At 35.1% G+C, this 24,891-nt stretch overlaps 1 protein-coding gene across 1 annotated transcript in view; it reads left to right on the top strand.

Moving 5' to 3' along the window:
* Positions 1-24,891, top strand: part of dnm3a (dynamin 3a) — a 105,745-nt gene that overhangs the window by 52,855 nt on the left and 27,999 nt on the right. Inside the window, exons 15-16 of the mRNA NM_001128524.1 lie at positions 8,371-8,480; positions 24,055-24,166. Coding sequence (NP_001121996.1) covers positions 8,371-8,480; positions 24,055-24,166 — 222 coding nt within the window. The remainder of the gene's footprint in view (positions 1-8,370; positions 8,481-24,054; positions 24,167-24,891) is intronic.

Genomic DNA, 24,891 nt, shown 5'->3' with positions numbered 1-24,891 from the left:
AAAAAAAAAAATTTATATTATATTACATTTACTATTAATTCTACTTTATTATCATCTACCCCTACCCCAAGCCTAAACCCAACTCAAGACTCCAGATCTAGATATGTTTTTACATCACTGTGACTGTTGGGTTTAGGGTTGAGGTAGGGGTAGATGTTAATAAAATACAAATAATACATAATTTGATAAATACTATAAATAATTCCCATGGTAAATCAGCTGTACTAATAGAGAAGACTCTAGATCCAGATCTGTTTTTACATTACTGTAAACGTTAATAAAATACAATAAATGAGAAATTTATTAAATAATCTAAATAATTCTCGTTAACTGCCGCATGTGATCTATATCTGATTAACCATGTTAATGGATGATAACAAAAAGCCCCCTATACTGGCCCATATCTATTAGATGATAGCCACTGATAACGCCCTTTCAATCCAGTATTAACATTCAAATTGGCTGGTTTAATTAGAAGCTGTGCTGTCAGATCATAGTACACGTCCATTAAGATTACAACAACCCAAATGCTTAATAAAGAATCTCACGGTACTTTGATGTCATATTACAATCAGTCTGCGCAGCATCAGGTTAAACTTCATCACTGTCAGGTGATACTTGAGGAAAAAATCCTTCATTAACATTTCTTATCGTGAATCAAGAAATCATTTTCACTGTTTAATGTTTTATGGAAACTGTCCATTGAAAATGGAAAATCTTTTTTTATGTTAAAATTATTTGAGAAATGGAAGGTTTAAAAAGCAAAATTTCCTGAAAATCTACATGGAAAGCCCTGAAAAGTAACATGAAAAACAGGGATTTTCGGTCGTGTAATATGCAATAGACGCACTTTCTTTTCATCTCCATCTGACCAAACCGAATGTTCTCGCCTAGATCGATTTATTTGTGAGAATAACATTGCACTTTAGTATGTTGAACAATGACAAAGCTGAACAAAGCTAAAAAGGGAAGGTGCTGATGAGGAAGAAACAAAAGTAAAGTAACATGAATTGCCTTCTCTGTCACGTTTGATAAAGATAAGCCATCAGCGCTGAACAGAAGTAAGTTACTTTGAAAAACTAACTTTAAACATTTTTTAATAAAAGTGTTTATTCTCGACTGACCTGACAAATGACAATATATTAAAATAATGTGTTACTCAAAGAAATCTCATTGTTTCACAAGACTTAAAACTGGTATGCAGGAAGTAAGGATCACATTTATAAGACATGTATTTATTTATTTTATTTGACTTGCTCCAGGTCATGAACTGTTTAGAGCTTTAATAACTGGGTAAATAAATGACGACAGACTGACTTTTTTTATAAATTACCCTAACTCAGTTTGGTTTTTAAACATTGTGCTAAACATAAGTGATTTGCAGAAAAAAAATCTTCCTTTGACGCTCCACAAAAATTCCTACACAATGGGTCCGCCAGACTCAATCACTGATAGCAACATCATACGACTCTCTTGCCCTTCTGCTTTTCATTTCTACTCTTTTCAGAGTGTATCCCCTCACACTTTCATCCCTTGTTCCTCTTTTTCTCTCCTACATCTCCGTTCCGTTATTTGCAATGTAATCCAAGCCGTTTCCTGAGACCCCAGCCCCTCCTGTACAGACAGGGGGAGGAGAGAGGTGGAGAAGGGGAGCTCTTTTTCTTTTCTTTCTTTTTTTTTTTTGTCAGAAGAAATGTTGTGTTTTAGAGCCTTGGTCCAAATAATGACTTCCACATGTGGGCCTTCACTCTCTATCTCTCAATTCCTCTTTCAGTCTTTTTTCTTCATTCGTTTTCAATCTTTACTTGAAGAGTGTAAACTTGAGGCATCACTCATGTGCATGTTTTTTTTTTTTTTTGTCCTGGGCTTAAAGCCATCCTAAGTATGATCACATGGATCTACAGTAGATTCTTTCTTTGTTTCTACGCTCTTGGCTTTCGTTCTTGTAGTCATCTTCTCCAGTTCACACCATTTTAGAGTTGCAGTTATAAAGATAGTTCAGCCAGAAATGAACATTCTGTCATAATTAACTCTGATGTTGTTTGAAGCTCTTTGATTTTTCTTCTACGGAACACATGGAAAGACATCATAAACGTTTTCAATATAACTTGTGCGCTATAATCCATGCATTCACAAACTGCAACTTAAACATGCAGCCAGTTCAGAGTTTACAAGAGATACCTGATTCCCGAGGAACCTTTGGATTAGATAAGTTATTTGCTCATATTGGATTGATTCATCTCTCAAGTTGAATTAACTAACTTAATTCAGTGGTTATTACAAGAGGATTCACTGTCATAAAAGATTGAACATGATTCAGTGTCCTCAGTGTTTGGTTCATTGATTTAAAGTACATTTGGAAGTACCTTTGCAGATAGACTGTTAATAAAGATCTATATACTGTCCATGCTGTTGAGAGGAGCATTTATACAGTATATAATTATATGCTGTGTGGCTGTAATTGGGGCATGGTTGCCTCACAACAAGAAGGTCACTGGTTTGAGTCCCAGCGGGTCCAAGATGTCTTTCTGAGGCCCCGTTTACACTAATGCATTTCCGTTTTAAAACGCATAAGTTTTGCTACGGTTACGCTATCCGTCCACACTATGCCAGAGTTTTTGAGCGCCAAAAACAGAGTGTCTTGGAAACGCTGAAGAGGCTGTTTTCATTCTAAAACGCTGCTGCTCCGTCTCAGTGTGAATGGGGGAAAACGGAGACATCTGAAAACAGAGGCGGGGCTGCAGACATTCGCCTCTCTGATTGGGGCTTTTCCTTTAATATTAAGTAGCCTACTACACACAGTTCTGTCCTGCATTTTCTCCCTGTAAGTTCAGACTTTGCAAGTTTGATATGGAAAACAGACCCTCGAGGACATGTCGGATAAATCTTTAAAGGAACAGTGTACTTTATAACCTCATTCACATCACCCTGGCTACGTTGTTTCATTTTCTTATTAATAAAATGAAAACATGGTATAGATTTTTTTTTTTGGCTGCTGCATGGAGGGCGCCATAGTGACCAGCGTCTTTTGGTAGGATGGTTAGAACTTCCGTTTACTGTGTTTACAATAGGTAATAGGTTTGCACTCCGAAAATGGGTTTCAATGGCTTTTTTAATAGATTACAGAGTGTTTTTGTGACACACAACTTAGAAATGTATCTGTTAAAGCCGTTATTATCTATCAGATGTTGTTCAAGCGCGTCAGATATACTATACGAGAAAAACATTCTCCTAGTTCACTTGTCCGCCGTCAGAAATACAGTGTGTGTGTGTTAGTGTGCGTGTGTGTATGTGTGTTCCCAGCCTGTCCCCTGTTAGCTCAGCGGCTCTTCTACACCCACACACACACACGCGCGCGCAATACTTCACTGCATTATAGAGCAAACCAGATTACTGGCATGAAACTTAACAGGTATGTAAGTCATGCATATTTACAAAAATGATTGAATGATGAATCAAAGTCTGTTATTGATACTCTGCTGGCTGGTTTGCTGTTCACTCTAATCGCGAACCGTTTATGTTACATTTAATGTGTAGTATTTACCACGGTTTGTGTTTTTTTGTCATTTCGAAATGACACTAGCCTATATTTTCACTTTGTCACAGTTATTAAATCAGTGTGTTAATGGGATAGTACAGGCTACATGTGTGTGTCAAACATTTTGGTGAACTACATTTGTTTGGGCTGGTTATAGATTTGAAATAAAGAGAAACTGTTTACTTTAGCGATGATGAGGTTTCATTTAAACAGCAGAAGATGCCGTCTGACAGCAAGGGGGAAATGCCTCACAGCAGCTGTTTTCCATCCTATTAGATTTCTTTAAATAATCAGTCCAGGAGATGATGCTGATGGACAACAGAATTAGTTCAAACATGATAAAAGCAGGTAAAATAGATTAAAACTATCTTTTTAGAGTTGTCCAAATGTGACTGTTCACACGCAACAGCTGCCGATCGGAAGTTCTTAGCATTCTCCTTGCGCATACACACAAAGCATAATGGGTAATTTTGCGTTCTAAGAAAAAGATCTATAAGAAACTGCTATTTTCATTTTGATATTAACAATTTAACAGACAGCAGAAATGTTGAGGCATCGTGTAGGTATTTATATACTGTAAGCGTCACTGTGTGCATATTTATAACATTACTGCCTTCTCATTGAAAATACAAAACATACCCTCTCTTTTGCTGAATATAAGTTTTAATAATCAATAATGGCCATTATAAAAGTATAACATACAATAAGTTCATACATTATTGGAAATAAAGGCAAACAATCAGTCAATATACAGAATGTACATGGTTACATTAATTATTAACGTCTTTGGGCTTTGCTAAAACACGTCAACTGAGAACAAGTAACAGATTCAAAAGGCCAAAGTCGGGGAATATGTCGTTAGATATAGACAACAAGTTGATTTAAATATCACGTTTACCAAATATAGTGAGATTAGATCCAGCGGTAGATCCTTGATGAACAATCCGACAAGCAGAGCTCTCACCTGGGTAGATATGCTGCAGCACATGCCAGAGTGTTTGTGTGTGTGTGGTCACGTGATGTGCTTTCTCAGTGTTTTGGCGTAGACGAAGAGCTGTTCAGAAACGCTGGGTGAAACGTTGGTGTGGACGCGGATCATTTTCTTTCTAAAACGCCATTTTAAAACTAAAACGCACTAGTTTAAACGGGGCCTGTGAAAAGTTTGCATGTTCTTCCTGGGTTTGCACTGGTTTTCCCCACCCCAGCACGCACAGGATGTTAACATAACGTCAGATTGGCGTTGTACCCACAACATCATGAGGACGTTGCAGTTTGTTTGGAAATGAAAATTGGGTCAATGTCCAATGTCCAACCTAAAATCAACCAAATATCAAAGTGTAATGATGTTACAGCTTAACCGTTGTGTTTACGTTACCATTAGGACGCATATCAGACGTTGGATTTTGGTTGCCATACCTAACAAATAAATGTCAGTATTTGAAGTCAATATGACCTTGGTTTAAAATGTTGGCTCAACGTTGGATATTGGTCTCTTTCCAACACAACCTAAAATCAACCAAATATCAACGTCTAATGATGTCACAGCTTGATGTTTTATGGACGTTATCACTATGACGTCTATCAGATGTTGGATTTTGGTTGCCAAACCTGATGAAAAAATATCGTTATTTGACCTCATTATTTTAGTTAAAGATGTTGGCTCAATGTTGTATTTTGGTCACTTTCCAACACACCCTAAAATCAACCAAATATCAACGTCATTTGATGTCGTTATTGGACATCAAAATAATGTTGTACTTAGACACTGGCTAGACATTGAATTTAGGTCACCTGACGTCATGACCTAAATCTAACCTAATACTGACATCTTATGATGTAATGTGCATGCTGAGACAGCTCAAAGACATGCAATATAAGTTAATTGGAAAAACTAAATTGATCGTAAGCATAGTGTGTCTGGGTACTTCCCAGCACTGGGGATTTGTGGTGCATAATTAGTGGTTCATTCCAATGTGGTGACCATTGATGAAGCAGGGAATAAGCTGAAAGAAAGTGAGCGAGCGAGTGAGTTCGTGAGCGAATGTGTATTATTAGGAGCTCTTTTCCCTCAATAACAAATTAAACACAGAAGAAAAATGTAAGTGGTGAGAAAACAGATCATAAGATAAAATGATCATAGCAATGTTGCGCTCATTTAAAAATACACAGTTATGATAGTTTGCTTATAGGTTTGGCTGAGACTGTAGTTTGTATTTATCCCTGGAACAGTACAGAATACCACTGTAACAGTTAGAACAGAACCAAATAACTTTTCAACAACTTTAATATTTAAATAAAAAGAAAACAACAGGAAAGTGGCAGCCAAAACTACAACCTAAATTGTCCCAGGCCTGGTCCCAGACCAGGCTCTTGTTTTCCACTGTCGTCACTCTTTTTACTTTTCTGGAGCTCTTTTTACTTTTTCAAACCACTTCCAGTTGAGGTCAGAATTATTAGCACCCCTTGAATTATTAGCCCCTCTGTTTATTTTTTCTCAATTTTCTGTTTAACGGAGAGAATTTTTTCAGCACATTTCTAAACAGAATAGTTTAAATAACTCATTTCTAATAACTGATTTATTTTATCTTTGCCATGATGACAGTAAATAATATTTTACAAGATATTTTTCAAGACACTTCTGTATAGCTTAAAGTGACATTTAAAGGCTTAACTAGGTTAACTAGACAGGTTAGTGTAATTAGGCAAGTCATTGTATCACGATGGTTTGTGTAGACTATCAGAAAACGATATAGCTTAAAGGGGCTAATAATTTTTACCTTAAAATGTTTTTAAAAAAAATTAAAACTGCTTTTATTTTAGCCAAAATAAAACAAAGAGTAAGAAAAATATTATCAGCCATACTGTGAAAATTTCCTTGCTCTATTGAACATAATTTGGGAAATATTTTAAAAAATTAAAAAATCAAGGGGGGCTAGTAATTCTGTCTTTAACTGTATTTAAAACAAGTTGAGATAAAGCAATTTTTGAGTTTTTTGGTAGTGACAACTTAATTATGTTATGTTTAATCTATTTAAATAAGTAAAATCTATGATTTCCTCTATGTTTTCCTAAAACAAATCAATTGTGTGAAACCCTGCAATTGGTAAAGTGTATTATTTTGGATCACACAGGTCATCATCACTCATGCCACTGAACTTGCTCCACTCCTTCATTCTATCATTGGTTCTCAAATATTATAGCACATGCCTTGCTCCACTTCCACAGCTCCTGGCCCCATCCCACTCACTACAACCACTTATACCAGTATCTTAAATAAGCATTAATTTCAGGAACGTTCTTCATATAAAAATCAGTCTACAGGTTTTCATGGACTAGTGTCACAGTTTTTATTTTAAGTTTTTCTTCCAGGTTCAGTTTGATCTAGTTTTATTTGTTCCATTTTTTCATGTAATTAGTTACATGAACAGTCATTGGTCACACTATATATTATGGTTTGTTTGTTTAATTTAAGTTACACTGCAACTAAATTTTATTATATTAAAAGTAGTTATAAGTAGACTGTTTGGTTGAGGTTGGGGTTAGGTAAGTTTATATGTACTTGCAAAGTTTCTTATACAGTAGTCAGTTAAATGTCTGTTGAAAGAGCATTATCAACAGATATTAAGCAGACAGTCTACTAATACTCAAATGGACCTTAATCATCATTACCTCTCTATGATTTAGTTCAATATCATCCCATGTACTTTTTTACGTTCCTAGTTTTAAAGGGGATTATCTACAGTATGTAAAAGTGTGGATTATCTACACTGTAAAAAAATACTGATTGCCGTAAATTTTTAAGCTGAATCAAATAACCTTATGAGTCCATTGAACTGACCTAAACTGACCTAAAACGTAATTTTCATAACTAATTTAGAACTTGATTAACTCAGTTTAATAAGTTACAATGAACTAAAAACATATACTGTCATGACTAATTGATCATATAATGTTTTACAGTGTATATGCTTATCTGCGATGCACAAACAGTGTTGTTTTTTGCTGTTCTTCATGGATTAATCATTTAAAGGGGCCTATTATGCTCCTTTTACAAGAAGAAAATAAGTCCATGGTGTCCCTAGAGTGGAAAGTTGCAGCTCAAAATACCCAACAGATCATTTTTCATAACTTTTTGAAACTGCTTCTTTTAGGCTTTGATTCAACGTGCAGTTTTGGTGACTTGCTTTAAATTCAAATGAGATTGTGCTCCCAGCCCTCTTTTTAAAAGAGGGTGGAGCTACAAAAGCCTTTACATCAACATAGCAACAGATTTAAAACAGGACTAATGTTATTTCTGTGAATAACTGAAAATACCAAAAGATGCAGTAGCCTAGAAGACTGTGGTGTGCATTTGTGCATCCTAAAACTCAACATTTATAATGCCTCTTAGTTGCTGACATTATCTTTGGCAGGTATGGAGCTAAAACTCTAATGGTGCATGACTGCTTTTCACTCAGGGCTGCCTACACTAGTGAGGGTGAGATTGACACTAATAGGTGGGACTTTCCCACCTCTGATGACATGTACAAAGAGAGAGTGTCAAAAGTGTTTCTGCTTTTTATGAAGTCTGATTTATAACAAATAAAATGAATACTTTTTTACCATTAGAGGTTGGCTATATACACACAAATATAGGTCTACTTTAAAACACTGTTTAATATCTGCATATTTAATACCTAATATTTAATTATCTACATTGTGACAAGTTTATTAAGATCTTTACTGGCTGTTTCTCAAATCTCCACTATGTTTAAAGGCTAAAAAAAGTGTCCAGAAATTATATCCATGTTGGTCAGTAATATTAAAATAACTTTGTTTATTTCATTTCCTAGGAAAAAGAGAAGAAATACATGCTTCCTCTGGACAACTTGAAGGTGCGAGACATAGAAAAGAGCTTCATGTCCAGCAAACATGTCTTTGCCATCTTTAACACAGAGCAGAGGTCAGTCACAGCACCTACACACAGACACTTCAAAAGAGATAAAACGCTGTTAGAGATCAAGAACATGCCACATAAAGTATATTATAGACAAACCACACACAGCTAAAGAGCTGTTCAACACTCTGAATGGATGTGTCTGTGTGTTTTAAGAAAGTGTCTGTGTGAGTGTTTGAGATCCCAGCCCATGGCAGACAAGCAAAAACATCAATCCAGCAAATGGACTACAAATATTAGAACCAATTGAATGGATTTAACACCACATTTGTTGTGGATGTCAAAAATATGAACAAACACAAGCATTACTGTTTAAATGATTAGTCATTTTAAAAATATATACATATTTTTTTTAGTTTTTTAGGACAATACAAAAGTGAAAATTTAATGAAGGTGTGGTTGGGGAGATGCAAGACTAGTCAACTCCTCTATTGATTAATACTTCTGCTGCATGTCGACAAAAAAATGCTTGTTAAAGTATATATTATTCATGTTTTATTTTTACTATAACTGTTTATATTATTTAATATTATCATTGTGAACACGTGCCTCAATCAGCATTTTTGCAAAACATAAGTTTCTCTATGCCTGTTTTGTTGCACGTTTCTACTGAAAATCTACTTGAGGGCGCTGTTTACATTTTTGCGTATTTGAAATACATTACTTAGGTGCATTTTGTTGTACATTTCAGATACGTTTCAGTTGAAGCTTGTAATACAGATCACCTAGGCCAGGGCTATTTAATTAGTTTGTCATAGGGGCCAGTTCATGACCAGCGTCCCAAATGAGGGGCCGGAGAGATATGACTTGCAATATTAGTGATGACACAAAAGCAATATAAGAGCCCATATCCGTTTTAAAAGATTATTATTTATTTTTTTTTTGCTCCTTAAGACTTACTTTTTCTACATTAAAATGTTAATATTTTTATTTTGAAACTACATAACATCACTGCATTATACAATGTGGCTTTTTTTACAAACATATTCAAATGTTTTATTTCGAAGCTTGATAAAATCAGTGTTTTGCTCAAGTAGGCTTCTTCTACGTTCAGACACATTCATATGTTATGTTTTAAACTGCGTAACAATAAAGGATGCAACAAGATATACATTTTGGTTGGACGATTATAGTCTAAAGAATAATAACGGTTTCATGGTTATCACGAATAATATGCTTTTATTAAATTCAAAACACTACTAGTTTAGAAAATAACAAGAAAACGGCTTATATTTTAAAGTGTTGTTTATTGCTGCTCAGTAACCAAATACAGCATACAATATTAATAAAAACAATAGTCCATTTGTTTCTTTGGAATTAAAAATAAATGAAAAGGTTTTTGATTTAAAAATGAATTATAATTTTACAATAAAACTTAATGACAGAACAATAAATAAAGAATAAATAAAATAATCTTTGTTTAATGTTAATTTAAGCCATATATATTAGCTAAGAGGTGACGCGGTGACGCAGTAGATAGTGCTGTCGCCTCACAGCAAGAAAGTCGCTGGTTCGAGCCTCAGCTGGGTCAGTTGGCGTTTCTGTGTAGACTTTAACTGCAGTTCGTGCTGTATTGAACAGACGCACATCACTTCATATCTATAGCGGCCACTTTTCGACTGAACTAAATTTATTTTTGATGTCTTGGTCACACTATTTGGAGGGTCCAAACAAATTGGCTCAAATGGGCCACCAGGTGAATAGCCTTGACCTAAACCAACGAATCACTGGCCTAATCCCAACCAATTGTGTTTTCAAAAGTACGTTTTTCATGTGCTCACTTACATTAAATCACATTTATTTAAAAATGTTTATAATATTGAGTTATACTATAATAAATAGGCTGTATGCATGGGTACTTTTTATTTTGAATAAGCCAGCTCAGACGCTTCTGGCAAACTGTTTTAAATTAGTTTTTGATTAAAATCAATCATCTTCGCTGCCTGATTGAGATACAATATAAAGTGAGTCTCACACTGGATAAGAAACACTGCATTAAATTGTTGTTCCATGCCATGTCTTTAAAATATGGACATTTGTTTTTTATGTTCCTGCTACTTCTGATGGCATCCATTTACAGTAAAATCCTCACATTAACCTCTTACCAGAATTTATTGGTGACTAAAAACAATTGGCGTGCATATAGCCCATTAATTTGTCTGTATTGGTTAATCTCTGAAAAGGGAACTCTTAATACTAATGTACAATAACTTGACTTCTAGTTGATCATTTGGTATCAGAAATGGCTTATATGAAATGTAAAGGCCTCTAGATTACGCTTATTTTACCAAAGTAAAATATGATCAAGCCTTGATTTTTAATTATTTAATTAGGGCAGTAAGGTCTGACTTTGCTTAGACAAAGTCTTGTCACTTAACAGAAATAATGTATAAAATATAAAGCCATGGTGCAGTGGAAAAATAGTTAATATTGCAGAAACGTTTATACACTGCAGTGCTTTTAATTTACTCCATAAATAAAATGTTTCTATGCAGAGATGAATCGATGCAGTCCTCCAAGCTCATGGGAGTCACCATGAGCTTGGAGGACTGCATCCATTCATCTCTGCAATGACTCAAATCACTTATTAATAAAGTCATCTGGAATGGCAAAGAACGTGTTCTTGCAGGACTCCCAGAGTTCATTAAGATTCTTTGGATTCATCTTCAATGTCTCCTTCTTCATCTTACCCCAGACATGCTCAATAATGTTCATGTCTGGTGACTAGGCTGGCCAATCCTAGAGCACTTTAACCTTTATGTGGAGGGTGACTTATGAGAAGGAGCACTATCCTGCTGAAGAATTTGCCCTCTCCTGTGGTTTGTAATGTAGTGGGCAGCACAAATGTTTTGATAGCTCAGGCTGTTGATGTTGCCATACACTCAGCAGTTCACTCGTACGACCCATACTGAATGTATCCTCAAGCCATGATTTTACCTTCACCAAACTTGACTGAATTTTGTGAGAATATTGGGTCCATGCAGGCTCTAATAGATCTTCTGCCGTATTTGTGATGATTGGGTTGCAGTTCAGCAGATGATTCATCTGAAAAATCAACTTTCTTCATTTCCAAATGATCATAGAAGTTAAGTTATTATTTAACTGGGGTCAGACTAGTGGCAACATTTGCATGTGCAATAGCCACTTAAAGTTTCTCCAGGAAATGTAGAATTTTGTTATTATAGTGATAATTTACTGTAGAATCTGATATTTTCTTTCTCCGTGTCTCTCACACACACATTCCATTCTACGGTGTCTGGACTATTAATCAGTTATTTAGGTTTCTCTTCTCCTCTAAATGTTTCTATATGCCACAAGGCTTTTCTTCCTCTCGATATGATCCTATTCTTTAGCTCAGTTTGAGCTTTGAGCTTCTAGTGGCTTTCTGATATAAGCTCTCTCACAGTTTCATGTCTACCACCTCCTTGTCTTGAGCCAACATTACACTTTACACATTACACTTTGTCAGTGTCCATTATATACATTCAGTTGACTAAGGGACCATTTACTTTTGAGAATGCAAGTTTTTATTTCCAAAACTGGGAGTGATACAAATGGCGTGACGCACTCGCGTAATCCAGGCGCCCCTAACTGAATACATCTCAACTTTTCAGTATACCAGAAGAGCACCACGAGTCACGTGACAAAAACTGACCAATCTGCTTTCAACTTTGTATGGAATATACACATTTCTAGTTGTGGTATGGGGAGACCCCCCCCCCCCTCTCCCCTCATGATTGTGAAGCGCTTTGGGAGTATGGCCATACACGGTAAATGCGCTATATAAAAACATTACGTTTCGGTAGACTAACTACCTCAGACAAACATAGAACACCCAATACACTGCAGTGCTTTTAATTTACTCCATAAATAAAAGTTGTATCAGAGTTGCAGCAATGTTTTGTCATGAGGGCCAGAGCGCAAATGTGTGTCGAAAATGATGAAGGAAGTGACACGCCCCACATTTTACATGTGCTTTATGTGACGCGCTATGTGAATGACCATTAAAAGTGTCTTTGTAAGTCACCTTAACCTAATGTTGGGTTCACAATACCCAGTATCAGTCCACATCTGTTATATGATCAATACGGGCACAGAAGCTCTTCACAGCTTTCAAACATTGACAAAGTGAGACAATAATTTTGGTGCTGCTAGATGGAATTATGCACTAGAAGTTTTCCTAGATCTATGCGTTATTAATTTTGTCTTTATGGTGTTTCTCTGAGGAACACAGATTTTATTTGTCTTCTCAGTGACATCACATTAAAGTCTGCATGATTTAGAAGTAACAAACTAATGGTAAGATGAGAGTTAATCAGAATATTGTGGCCGAAGGACCGCCACTCCAAATTTGCAAGCCAATGGCTGATTTTGATTGAAGATTACAAAGACAAACATTTATTTTTCAGTGGATTAACTTGCATTTATGAATTGTTTACCTAAAGAATAGCAACGTGTGCTAGCAACATAAACATTGTACATTTTGATTTCATGCAGAATTTAAAGATGACTTTATAGACCGAAAAGTAAAGATGTCAGACAGTGTCTGTTTAAGAAGCAATGTGTAGTTAGACAAGTTTCTTGCCTGCAACTCTAATTTTATTGATCAAATAACATGACTGTGGCTTAACAGACAAAATATAATAAAGTCTGAACCAGAAATAACAGCCTACTAAAACTTTGCTTTAATAAGATCTAATTGACACGAAAAGACATACTGTTGCTGATTATAGTATAGTTATCAGAATCAAGCTATAGTAATCAGAATGAAGTATAGTTATCAAGAACAAGAATGGAGCATAATTGTGAAGTAAATTCACTCAGTCTGTTTAGTTTTAGCAATACAATAATATCATTTCAAAATATTCACTTTTTGATTACTAGAGTTCATAAGTGAAGCATTAATATGGACAGTGTGTTTGGTAAAAAGGTTAGTTGGCTAGATACAATATTAAGAAAGATATAACTACACTGAAAAAATTATTCATTAGATTTACTAAATTTGTTTGAAGTAACTTGTTGCAAACAACAAATATGGACTGAATTTAAATTTAAACAGCAAAGCAAATTAATTGGAACATTACTTAAATTTATTTGTTGGTTTAAATTTAGCCTATTGCTTGCAATCAGTTACCTTAAACAAATTTAGTAAATCTAATGAATCATTTTTTCAGTGTATGACAGCAAACATTAAATAAATCCCTGTCAAATTCGGCAATGTGCCAAAAAAAGCATATTAGAGTTTCCCACACATAGAATACATTGTTGGGCTGCCTGAGTATATTAACGGCCACTTAAGTACAGTTAAAGTCCGAATTCTTAGCCTCCCTGTTTATTTTTCCCCCAATTTCTGTTTAACAGAGAGAATATTTTTTTTCAACACATTTCTAAACATAATAGTTTTAACAACTCATTTCTATTAACTGATTTATTTTATTTTTCAAGACACTTCTATACAGCTTAAAGTGCCATTTAAAGGCTTAACTAGGTTCATTTGGTTAACTAGGCAGGTTTGGGTAATTAGGCAAGTTATTGTATAACGATGGTTTGTTCTGTAGACTTTCGAAAATAAAAATAGCTTAAAAGTGCTAATAATTTTGACCTTAAAATAGCTGTAAAATTTAAAAAACTGCATTTATTCTAGCTGAAATAAAACAAATAAGTCTTTCTTCAGAAGAAAAAATATTATCAGACATACTGTGTAAATTTCCTTGCTCTCTAAAACATAATTTGGGAAATATTAAAAAAAAAATAATAATAAAAAAAAGGGGGGGGGGGTGTTGGGGGGCTAATAATTCTAACTTCAATTGTATATTTGGTGACACTTTTTTTACTATTATTATCATCCTTTTACACTATTTGTTTTTACAAACGCACAAGATAACCAAACATCTGTGATCAATTAACCAGTGGAAAATCTTCTCTCACCCTACTGTATGTGCGAGACTCATCAACACTCCCACAGAGTCTCTCACTCTCACGTGCTCTGCATCGGCCCACAGAGACGCGCCTTTTTTGGAACTTAACAATGCATCCGGCTGGTGTTTGTAAATCTCCTAAAATGTCCCGGATTCGACTTTTGCTTTCGTTTTCTTAAGCTGTCATTAATTGTATGCGTTTTTGCATTACAATTTTATATAGGATTACTTTTTTCTTGGCTTTGCAGCTGAAAATGCGCGCACAGCCATGAGAGCGAGCAAGAGAAACAATAAATAACACATTCTTTAATTTAAATGATATACTCTTAGAGGACAAAATGCCACCTGAACTGGCTGCAAAATATACAGGGTGTCTGCGGGGTACTTTTTATAAAAGTATTAAAAGTTGATAAATCAATTATGTGAAAATGAAGGCCCTTAAAAGTTATTAGAAAGTCTTAATCACGTTTTAGCAAGGTTTTGTTCAAGCATTTTCCAAAGTGGAAAAGAAGCATAAATATATTTATTTTCTTCCTAATAATAACAACAGCTTGCTCTATCCCCGTAGTTGGTTCGGGCCGATAAGTGTCCGGCCAAGCTCCTCCATCCAAGTGATGTCACATAATTTGCGACAACCGCGGGAAAGTGATGCTTTCCACATGTAGCGAAAACATAGAACTAAACAGATATCACAATGGGGAAAAACAACCACGTAGTTTATTCTGTCAAGCTTTGTTTCATCCGAGCTTATTTGAGTTATGTTGCATGGTTCTGCCATACTGATTTAACAGCTATGAGTTAACAGTTTATTAACAACTGTTTATTAAGTTAAAGGTTTGATGCTGATTAGAACTTGAAGTGGCGATGAGGTCTTAAAATATTCTGAGAACCTCTTTTAAAGAGTGTTATAAAGGTATTGAAATTACCTTTAGGATTCCTGCAAATACCCAGGTACACCATCAGAAATGTTTAATCAGATATAACCAGAGATATTGTCTGTTTTTATTCATTTTTTGTGTCATTTATTTCTCATTTGCTGTATATTTTATCTGATTATGTTAATGCATTACACAATTTAAACAGGTACCAAATTAGCCATACTGTGCAAAATGTCATGTCAATAAAGTAACCTGAACTTGAGAGAGAAAAAGATCAGCTTTTATCAGTGGGTTCTCATTGCTCCTGAATAGCATACAAGTAATAGTGGATTTCTTTTTCTTTTATTTCAACAGCCTTTAAAAATAATAAGGAACTAACTAACTAAATAAATAACTATATAAATAAATACATAGATAAATAAACTTTAACCCAATGAAAAGCCTTTAAAAATAATAAATAAATAAATAATTTAACCCTTTGAAAAGCCTTTAATAATAAATAAAAAATAAATAAATAAATAAATAAATAAATAAATAAATAAATAAATAAATAAAAACTTTAACCCATTGAAAAGAAAAAAGTGTATAACAGAGTCATAATAAATGAAAATATTACTAAAAATCACATTACTTTTTTGTTTGTTGCATGTAGTCAACCATTTATGTGTCATGGGTAAACGGTGTGTTTCAATCCGGCCAATACAGCAAATATATTTCAAGTCTGTGGGAAGCACTGTATATAAACACACATCAATCACTTGGTAATAAGAAACCTGCAAAAATGACATTTTTACTTCACTAAATGGATTAATATAATCTATATTTCGAGTAAAGTTGAAACCATTTTTAGAGTGTAGATGATACATAGTGCTTGATATACAGTGTATACATTCCTGAAATTGCGTGCAAAGGTTTCAGTTGTAGTCAAGAATATTGGAAACTTTACATGATTGTGTTTGACACTGTCAGGAGGCGCTAAGATTCACCGACAAGGCAATTAATGGGCCGTCAGCGAGCCTGTCACACTAACTGCTCCAAGACTGTTGATTTTGCCTGGGAATGAAAGAAATCGTGTCTCACGTTACAAAATCGTTGCCAAAATTGTCTCAAGGAGGGTGCAGTGAATTCACATCTGGTGGTCACACAACACACACACTCGAACATCCATTTGCCCTTTTACAGGGACACATAACTCCATTTAACTTGCACTCCTTTATATTTTCTAGCATAAACACTTTGTAACTTTACTGTAATTCTTCACAGCAAGCATAACGGGAACAGGGGGCGCAGTAGGACACACTTCTGACACATTCCTGGCCAGTCTCTACTTCAATGTCCCTCCCTATCCTCTCAGTCTCTGACATTCTGTCTCTACATGTGCAGCCTCTTTCGTTTGGAGTGCGGGTGTGTCTGGGATTGATTAGCTGCTTAATTGGAGAGATGTTGGTATGCTGCGGTGAGCACACAAACACACACACACACACACACACACACACACACACACACACACACACACACACACACATATACACACACACACATACACAGAGCTTTGACAGTGAGAAAGGCATGGCAGACTATTGTAAACACACCCAAGGCTGTACCACAATCAATCAGATGATCTCGCACACTACACACACACTCAAACACACACACACATCCATCACTTCAAGCACTCTGTATAAAGATATTCAAGCTCTCATAAACTCCACACTCATTCCCGCTCACCAGCAGAAACATACCACCCAGCACTCTGAAAAATCCCCCTTTTTTTCACTCTTATATACACACACACACACACACACACACTTTCTTTAATGATCGAATGATTCATACTGTGCCCTTCACACCCTCCCAAGTGTCAGAGCTCACAACTGGTGATGTCAGGCAGTTTTTTTTTTTTTAGCCACAGCAGTGACACTCTGGCATCACTGCAAAAAAAGTAGAACTTCTTAAAATCGAGAACCATTTTTTCTACAATTTTTTTCTTACTTATAGTTTTTGTCTTGTTTCTAGTACAAATAACTATAAATTCTTAAATTAAGAGGTAATATTAGGGCAAGCAGAAAAATATAGACTTTTCAGAAATCTTAAGTCAAAATTAAGTGAGTTTTTCCTTAAAACAATCTAAAAATCTACCAATGGGATAAGCAAGTTAGTCTTAATATTTTTTTTTTTACTTACCACAATAAGTATAATTATTTTAAGAATTTCTAGATATTTTGACCAGAAACAAAACAAAATATTTAAGTAAGAAAAGCTCTCTTTTTTTGCGGTAATGTGCATAATTGGGGAAAGTTACTTTAGAAAGTAATACATCACAATTAGGATAATGTCTAATGTGAAACATCCCAATGGACGATGGCATTGTTGTCGTAGGCCGTGATGAATTAATTATATCTAAATTATTTATTTATTTACAACGAATAATTATTTGTAGCTTACCATTTCAACTACCTGAAATGGATGGTCTTTGTTTTATCCATAACCATATCATAATTAAACAAAGATAATTACTTTTTCTGCAGGACTGTGACGTTATTTACATTTAGTCATTTAGCAGACTCTTTTATTCAAAGCGACTTACAAGTGAGGACAAGTAGCAATTTACACAACTAAAAGAGCAAAAATTATTAAGTGCTGTGGGCAAGTTTCAGGTATGTAAAGAAAGTGTAAGAAGCAAAACATTAGTAATTATTATTTTTTTGTAGTAGTAATTAGTGGTGGAGCCAGAGAGGGAATTGGAGATTAGTAAGGAAAGTGGAGACTAAATAGTTGAGTTTTTAGTCAAATCTTGAAGACAGCGAGTGACTCTGCCGTTCTGATGTTATAATGGCATCAAAACTTGGTTGGTAGGTGAGGCAGTGGTGCAGTAGGTAGTGCTGTCGCCTCACAGCAAGAAGGTTGCTGGGTCACTGGTTCGAACCACGACTCAGTTGGCACTTCTGTGTGGAGTTTGCATGTTCTCCCTGCCTTTGCGTGGGTTTCCTCCGGGTGCTTTGGTTTCCCCCACAGTCCAAAGACATGTGGTACAGGTGAATTGGGTAGGCTAAATTGTCCGTAGTGTGTGTGTGAATGTTTCCCAGAGATGGGTTGCGACTGGAAGGGCATCCGCTGCATAAAAACTTGCTGGATAAGTTTTACTATTAATAAAGGGACTAAACCGACAAGAAAATTAATGAACGAATGAACTTGGTTGGTAAAAAAGGTGCACAACCAGCAGCAACCAATCAACAGTATCTGAGATTTTCGCTACAAGCGTAAGAGCAAAAGATTGAAGCAGTGTACTGACGCTGTGACACATTACCTGATAGATTCAAAAGACCGAAGAGTCGTTAGAGACAAGATTAATTAAATATCACGTTTAACAACTATATTATTACAACCCCTTATTACAATATTGAGTACACCCGTTGTCGTTGAGTTACTTTGTTACTTTTTTTGGTAAGTAATGCATAACGTTACTTTTATGTTACTTTTGCTAACAACAACATAACTCATGGCTGAACTATCATAGTACGATGCATAGGTTGGTAAAAGAACGATGTAGTGACGAGTGTTTGCCAAAACCGTAGTTTCTCTGCTGCAGATCCATCGTTTGAACCATGTTAGTTATAACATAAAACATCTATAATGGCCATAAAAACATCTCTAAACTACTTTAGATTGAAAACTTATAGTTTCTTTGTGCAAATTATATTGTTTTACAAGCACACACATAAAAAAAAATACAATACTAGTTTTGGTTAAAGCATGCACTCGTTTTCCATAATAACTGAAATATTTGCAAACGACACATATAAAACCTTTATGTTTCCCTTACAAAAATTATTGAGAATATTCCATATAAAATAACACGTATTCTAATCTCATATATAAATCATATAAATCGTTAATGGTTGTAGGCCAAATTTACAGTTGGCTATTAATTAAGAAATAAAAAAATTCTATTTAATAATTTTAATGATAACTTCAACGTTTTTTTTAATTATTATTCTAAGTTTAAATGTTAGAATGTTCTAAAGGAATAGGGTATAGGGGGGATAACTGGGAATAGAACAAAACCAGGAATTATGCTTCCAACTACAGTTCAAGAGGTGTAGTTGCAATCGTACAAGATTACGATGCAGTTTGTAAATGTTCGTTGGAACGACGGATTTGGGAAATGCTAAATCAAGCAACTTTTGACCCTAGTCAATAAGGTTGGTTTTCGGAAATGCACTGCCTTCGAAAAGGCTCTGCCATCTACCTTTCTGCCTGTTACTGCATTCTCTATTTGCGTGCGGTATTTCACGTGAATACTATCAATTTAATTCAGCAATTTATTTTTAAAAGTGAATTAACTAAACTAAAAAGGCATTACATTTTAAAAAGTAACTCAAATATAATTACTTAATTTTGAAACGTAATGCGTTTTAAATGCGTTTTAAAATTGTTGATATCCTTCAGTTTGTCTTTTTTTAAACCACAATTTAACAGCCATTTAAAATTTTCATTAGTTTAATATTGAGTAATTGAGTAATTTTTTCACTTTCAAGATTAATTTCAGTGTAGTTTTTTCTTTCTTCAATGAAAGGATTCCAACAATCTTATCCACGCCTGTACAATAGGCTCATGAGAAATACAGAGAGTTTTTTTGTCCCACGTTTGCATCGGTGTACATTACATCCGGGTTGATGTGTGACGGCGAGTAGTTATGTGTGGTTCTGGACTTACTCAGGGCTGTGATTAAAGGAATGTTTTGAGTTTAACGTAATCAATGACATCTGAAACATTGTAGCGATTACCGCCGACAATAATTACCACCCGCTCATCAGTGTGTAAAAACAAACAAATGGAGGTTTTTGCTGTTACGCATTTACAAAGACCCCCTCTCTGTAGACTTTGGTTGTAAGTGTTTTACAGTAAATGCGATTATTGTGTTGTTTTCTTAAGCTAATGGATGAATAATGAAGAACAGTTCATGAAAAAAATTATTGTTTGTTTGCCTTGATGCTGTTTTAATGCCATATGCAAATTATGAAAATGTACCATACAAAATTACTACAAGATTATTTAAATAATTAAAACAAACTGTTACTATAGTATAGCAAAATAACATTTTACCTCAAAAAAAATTTTTTTTCAACAAAGTGTTTAAGTTTACGTCATTTAAATACTGAAGTTCTTTTAACTTAAGTTAAAGTTGACTTAATGGATGAGCATGGATGTGGTCTAAGCAGGGGCAGATTTAGTGATTTTGGGGCCCCAGCCATGGGGTCAAAGTCCTGAAATGCACCCTGTCTACTTTTATGTAATTTTTATTTCTATTGCTTTCTTTATATCACTCAATCATCTTTTCGACATTTTAAATGAATGCAATCTCTACATTTTAAGTTATTCATTTTCTTAAAATGAATTTACAACTAAAAATGTTATATATATATATATATATATATATATATATATATATATATATATATATATATATATATATATATATATATATATATATATATATATATATATATAATTATTATTATTATTATTATTATTATTTATATATAAATTTGTTTGCTTGCTCGACTGCTCCATGATGGATATTTTATTTGGTAAAATTATTATTATTACATAACACTACATTATTATTAATAATATTATATTTCAGTGTATACTAAATAATATTTAATTATGTTAAAGTTGTATTTGTTTAACTCTCACTATTAACAATATGGTAGAAAACAAAGTTATATATAGTTCATAGTTATAATTGATACGTCTAGATATTTATTGGGAACCCCAATATTTCCTGGGGCCCTAAGCGAACGCTTACCTCACTTATTGGTTAAATCAGCCCCTGGGTCTAGGTTTAGTTAACTGAAATAAATAAGTTGTTGTAAACAAAAATGATGTTGATAGGACTTTATAATTTGTGTAATATTCAATTCAGTTATACCCTATGTCTTTGGAGAACATGCAAACTCCATACAGAAATGCCTCCTGGCCCAGCTAGGACTTGAACCAGCGATCTTCTAGCAGTCAGACAACAGTCACTGTGCCACTCCCATGCTAGACCTTACTAACCTTCAATTAATCAGAATGACTAATGGTTCCAGTAATGGACCATGTTTAATTTAAAAATAAAAGCAGGTTTTTCAAATCTGCAACAAAAAATTTTATTAAAGTAACAGGAATCTGAGAAGAACCGCAGACAAACACACACCACAACATTACAGTGAGAAAATGGTTCCGATTACACTTAAATGTTTCCAGCCCAAGCTTAAAACCCTCCCAAACACACAAAAAAACCACCTAAAAACTAAAAATGAGTAGGTACACACACTTGGATTTTGTTTTATATTTACATGTTATATTTATTTTTTATATTTAACATAAATTGCACATTCAAAACATCCAAACTGATCTCAAACCCACTCAAATTTTGTCAAAAATGCGCTTAAGCAATTTTTAAACCAGCACAATCAAATTCCAAACCTTCAAAAAGCCACTCATCCGCTGTCGTCATCCAAAGGTAAACAAATATAAATTTAAGTAGAAATAGTACAATAAACAAAAATAAATAAATACATTTAAGTATATATAAAATGCATTGAAATACAATTCTAAAATGGATTTTTTTAATTAAAAATGTATTTGTTTTCTATTGCACATATTTGTACTGTTTAAAGATCAGATGTTTGAAGAAGTTACCTAATATACACTCAGCAGCCACTTTATTAGGTACATCTGTCCAACTGCTCATTAACACCAGAGGTCAGAGGAGAAGGGCAAGACTGGTTAGAACTGATAGAAAGGCAACAGTAACTCAAATAACCACTCTTACAATCGAGGTATGCAGAAAAGTATCTCTAAATGCACAACACATCCAACCTTGAGGCAGCAGAAGACCCCACCGAGTGCCACTTCTGTCAGCTAAGAACAGGAAACTGAGGCTACAATTCAGGCTCACCAAAATTGGACAATAGAAGATTGGAAAAAAGTTCCCTGGTCTGATGAGTCTCGATTTCTGCTGTGACATTCGGATGGTAGGGTCAGAATTTGACGTTAATAACATGAAAGCATGGTTCCAACCTGCCTGTCAACGGTTCAGGCTGGTGGTGGTAGTGTAATGGTGTGGGGGATATTTTCTTTCCACACTTTGGGCCCATTATTACCAATTAAGCATTGTGCCAACTCCCTAGCCTACCTGGATATCAGTGCTGACTATGTCCATGTCTTTATGATCACAGTGTACCCATCTTTTGATGGCTACTTCCAGCATGAGAACGCGTCAGTTCATAAAGTTTAAATCATTTCAAACTGGATTCTTAAACATGACAATGAGTTCACTGTACTCAACTGGCCTTCACAGTCAGCAGACCTCAATCAAATCGAGCACCCTTGGGATGTGGGGGAATGGGAGATTCACATCATGGATGTACAGCCTACAAATCTGCAGCAACGGCTTGATGCTATCATGTCATTATGGACTAAAATCTATATTTCCAGTATCTTGTTGAATCTATGCCAGGAAGGATTAAGGCAGTTCTGAAGGCAAAAGGGGGTCCAACACGGTAGTAGTAAGGTGTACCTAATAAAGTGGCCGGTTAGTGTATAGGAGTTCTTTAAGTCTAAATAAGTTTAAATAAAATTAAAACTATGATATTTAAGTTATGTCAACACATTCAACCCAGATAATTTAACTTAGCTCAAAATATTAAGTTGTGATAACTAACTGGCGCAATCACTTTTTTTACAGTGTACATGCAGTGTACACAAGACTTTGGCATATAAGCTAAGCTTCAGTTTGAGAGAAAAAAAAATCTATAATGAGCCCTGGAAACATATCCAAATATTGTTTTTGGATGTGCGCAAATTGTTTTGTTGATTTTTTGACTCAATTTGTGCATCTAAATCCTTCTAAAAGTCGAAGTCGTACTTTGCGGTTTTGGAACAGCAAATAAAGTTCAGTACATTCACAAGCACCCCAGTTATTCTGTCAGAAATATCATGAACTAGCAATGAGTTATGAATAGCTGAACCGCGAAGCAATATTCCACACATTACACCTTATTAGGAGGCTCTGCAAAGCAATTTAGATAGATGCTTGATCAGTGCATATGTACTCATTCATATATACAGTACGTAAACTTTCAGAACAAGTGATTACGCAAGCATTTATGAGAAGTGATTTCTCAGTTGCAGCAATTAGTAGCACTGAGTCATATCTTTGCCTGGGCTTTATAAGATGGAAGTGTGTGAGAATGTGGTTGCTGTGGTGTGTGTGTGTGTGTGTGTGTCAGGCTCGACCCTAGTCTCAGGTCACGTTCTTGTAAATGTGTTCTTATCAGCCGCAGACTAAATCAAATAAACGTTGTACCGTTATACTTTAAGCCTTTTACCCCACGGGCACAACAAAGAGAAACAAAAGGCACAGAAAGAAATAAGAGGGAAACAAAAGGAGGAGAGAAACAACAGAATAATTAGCGGGAATGTGGAACAGATGGAGAGAGACAGGCTCCAGATTCCTGAGCAAGCGAGGAAAGGGAAAGCAGAGAGAGACTGGGCAAAGTTATTAGACCGAAGTAAAAAATGGGAATAACGCATAAAAACGTAAGATAGGACAAAAGCTGGGAAGAGAGAGAGACAGAGAATCGATTTCATATCAAAGAGGGGAAAAGGGGTGGTCTGTGGTTTGTGGTTTTGGCCGGATAATATGTGCGAGTGAGAGAGTTTTTGCTGATTTTGTTTATGTGTACAGGCTGCCATAGGAACCAGCTAACGATGATGTTATTTTCACCATAGGAACGTGTATAAGGACTACAGGCATCTGGAGCTGGCCTGTGACACTCAGGATGATGTGGACAGCTGGAAGGCCTCTCTGCTGAGAGCTGGGGTTTACCCGGAGAAAACCACAGTAAGCTCACGGACCCACTGGCTTCACTTACCTGCTTGCTAAACCCTGTGGCCTTTTACTTCAAAATACAGGTTTTGGTTGAATCCAATGAGGTCTTTATTACCGGATGCCATGTGGACTTTTATAAGCTCCACTCAGAATTGTTTTATTCCCTAGTTCTTCGCAAAACCAACACCATGTGCTAGTGCTTTAAAGGATTAGTTTTTTTAAAAGCCCCATTTTTTTCATTACATTTCTTGTGAAACACAAATGGAGAAGTTTTAAAAAAAGTTCAAGCTGCTCTTTTACATACTTTAAAAGCATATCAGATTTAAAGTCTTTGCACAAAGAATTAAATGCATAAAATGTGTGACGCAGAGTTCAGACTGCATGATTTTAGCCCAGACTTTGACTCGCTGATAAATTTTGAGAAATCACTGACAAATGCCTGAAATCACAGCCAATTTTTTGCTCATTCACTTGGGTAACAATCACACAGTGTGAACTATTAATGATGCAATCTGAGAGAATCGCCGATCAGTCGTTGACACCTGTGAGTTATTTTGCATAAAAAAATCTGGAGCTGTCACCGATTCTAATCATGCCGTGTGAAATGAGTTCTGATTGAAAATAACACCGGTGATCACCTACAGCCAATCAGAGAGCAGCATCCACTTGTATGGGTATCTGCAGGCCAGCCAGATGTTGGAGAGAAGTTAAAAAGGTATCTTTTCTGTCTATTTGGA

Source organism: Danio rerio, chromosome 20 (assembly GCF_049306965.1).
Source record: "Danio rerio strain Tuebingen ecotype United States chromosome 20, GRCz12tu, whole genome shotgun sequence".
In the NCBI taxonomy this organism is placed as follows: Eukaryota; Metazoa; Chordata; class Actinopteri; order Cypriniformes; family Danionidae; genus Danio; species Danio rerio.
The sequence above is the reverse complement of the archived record's forward strand: the minus strand, read 5'-3'. Positions and strand labels throughout refer to the sequence as shown.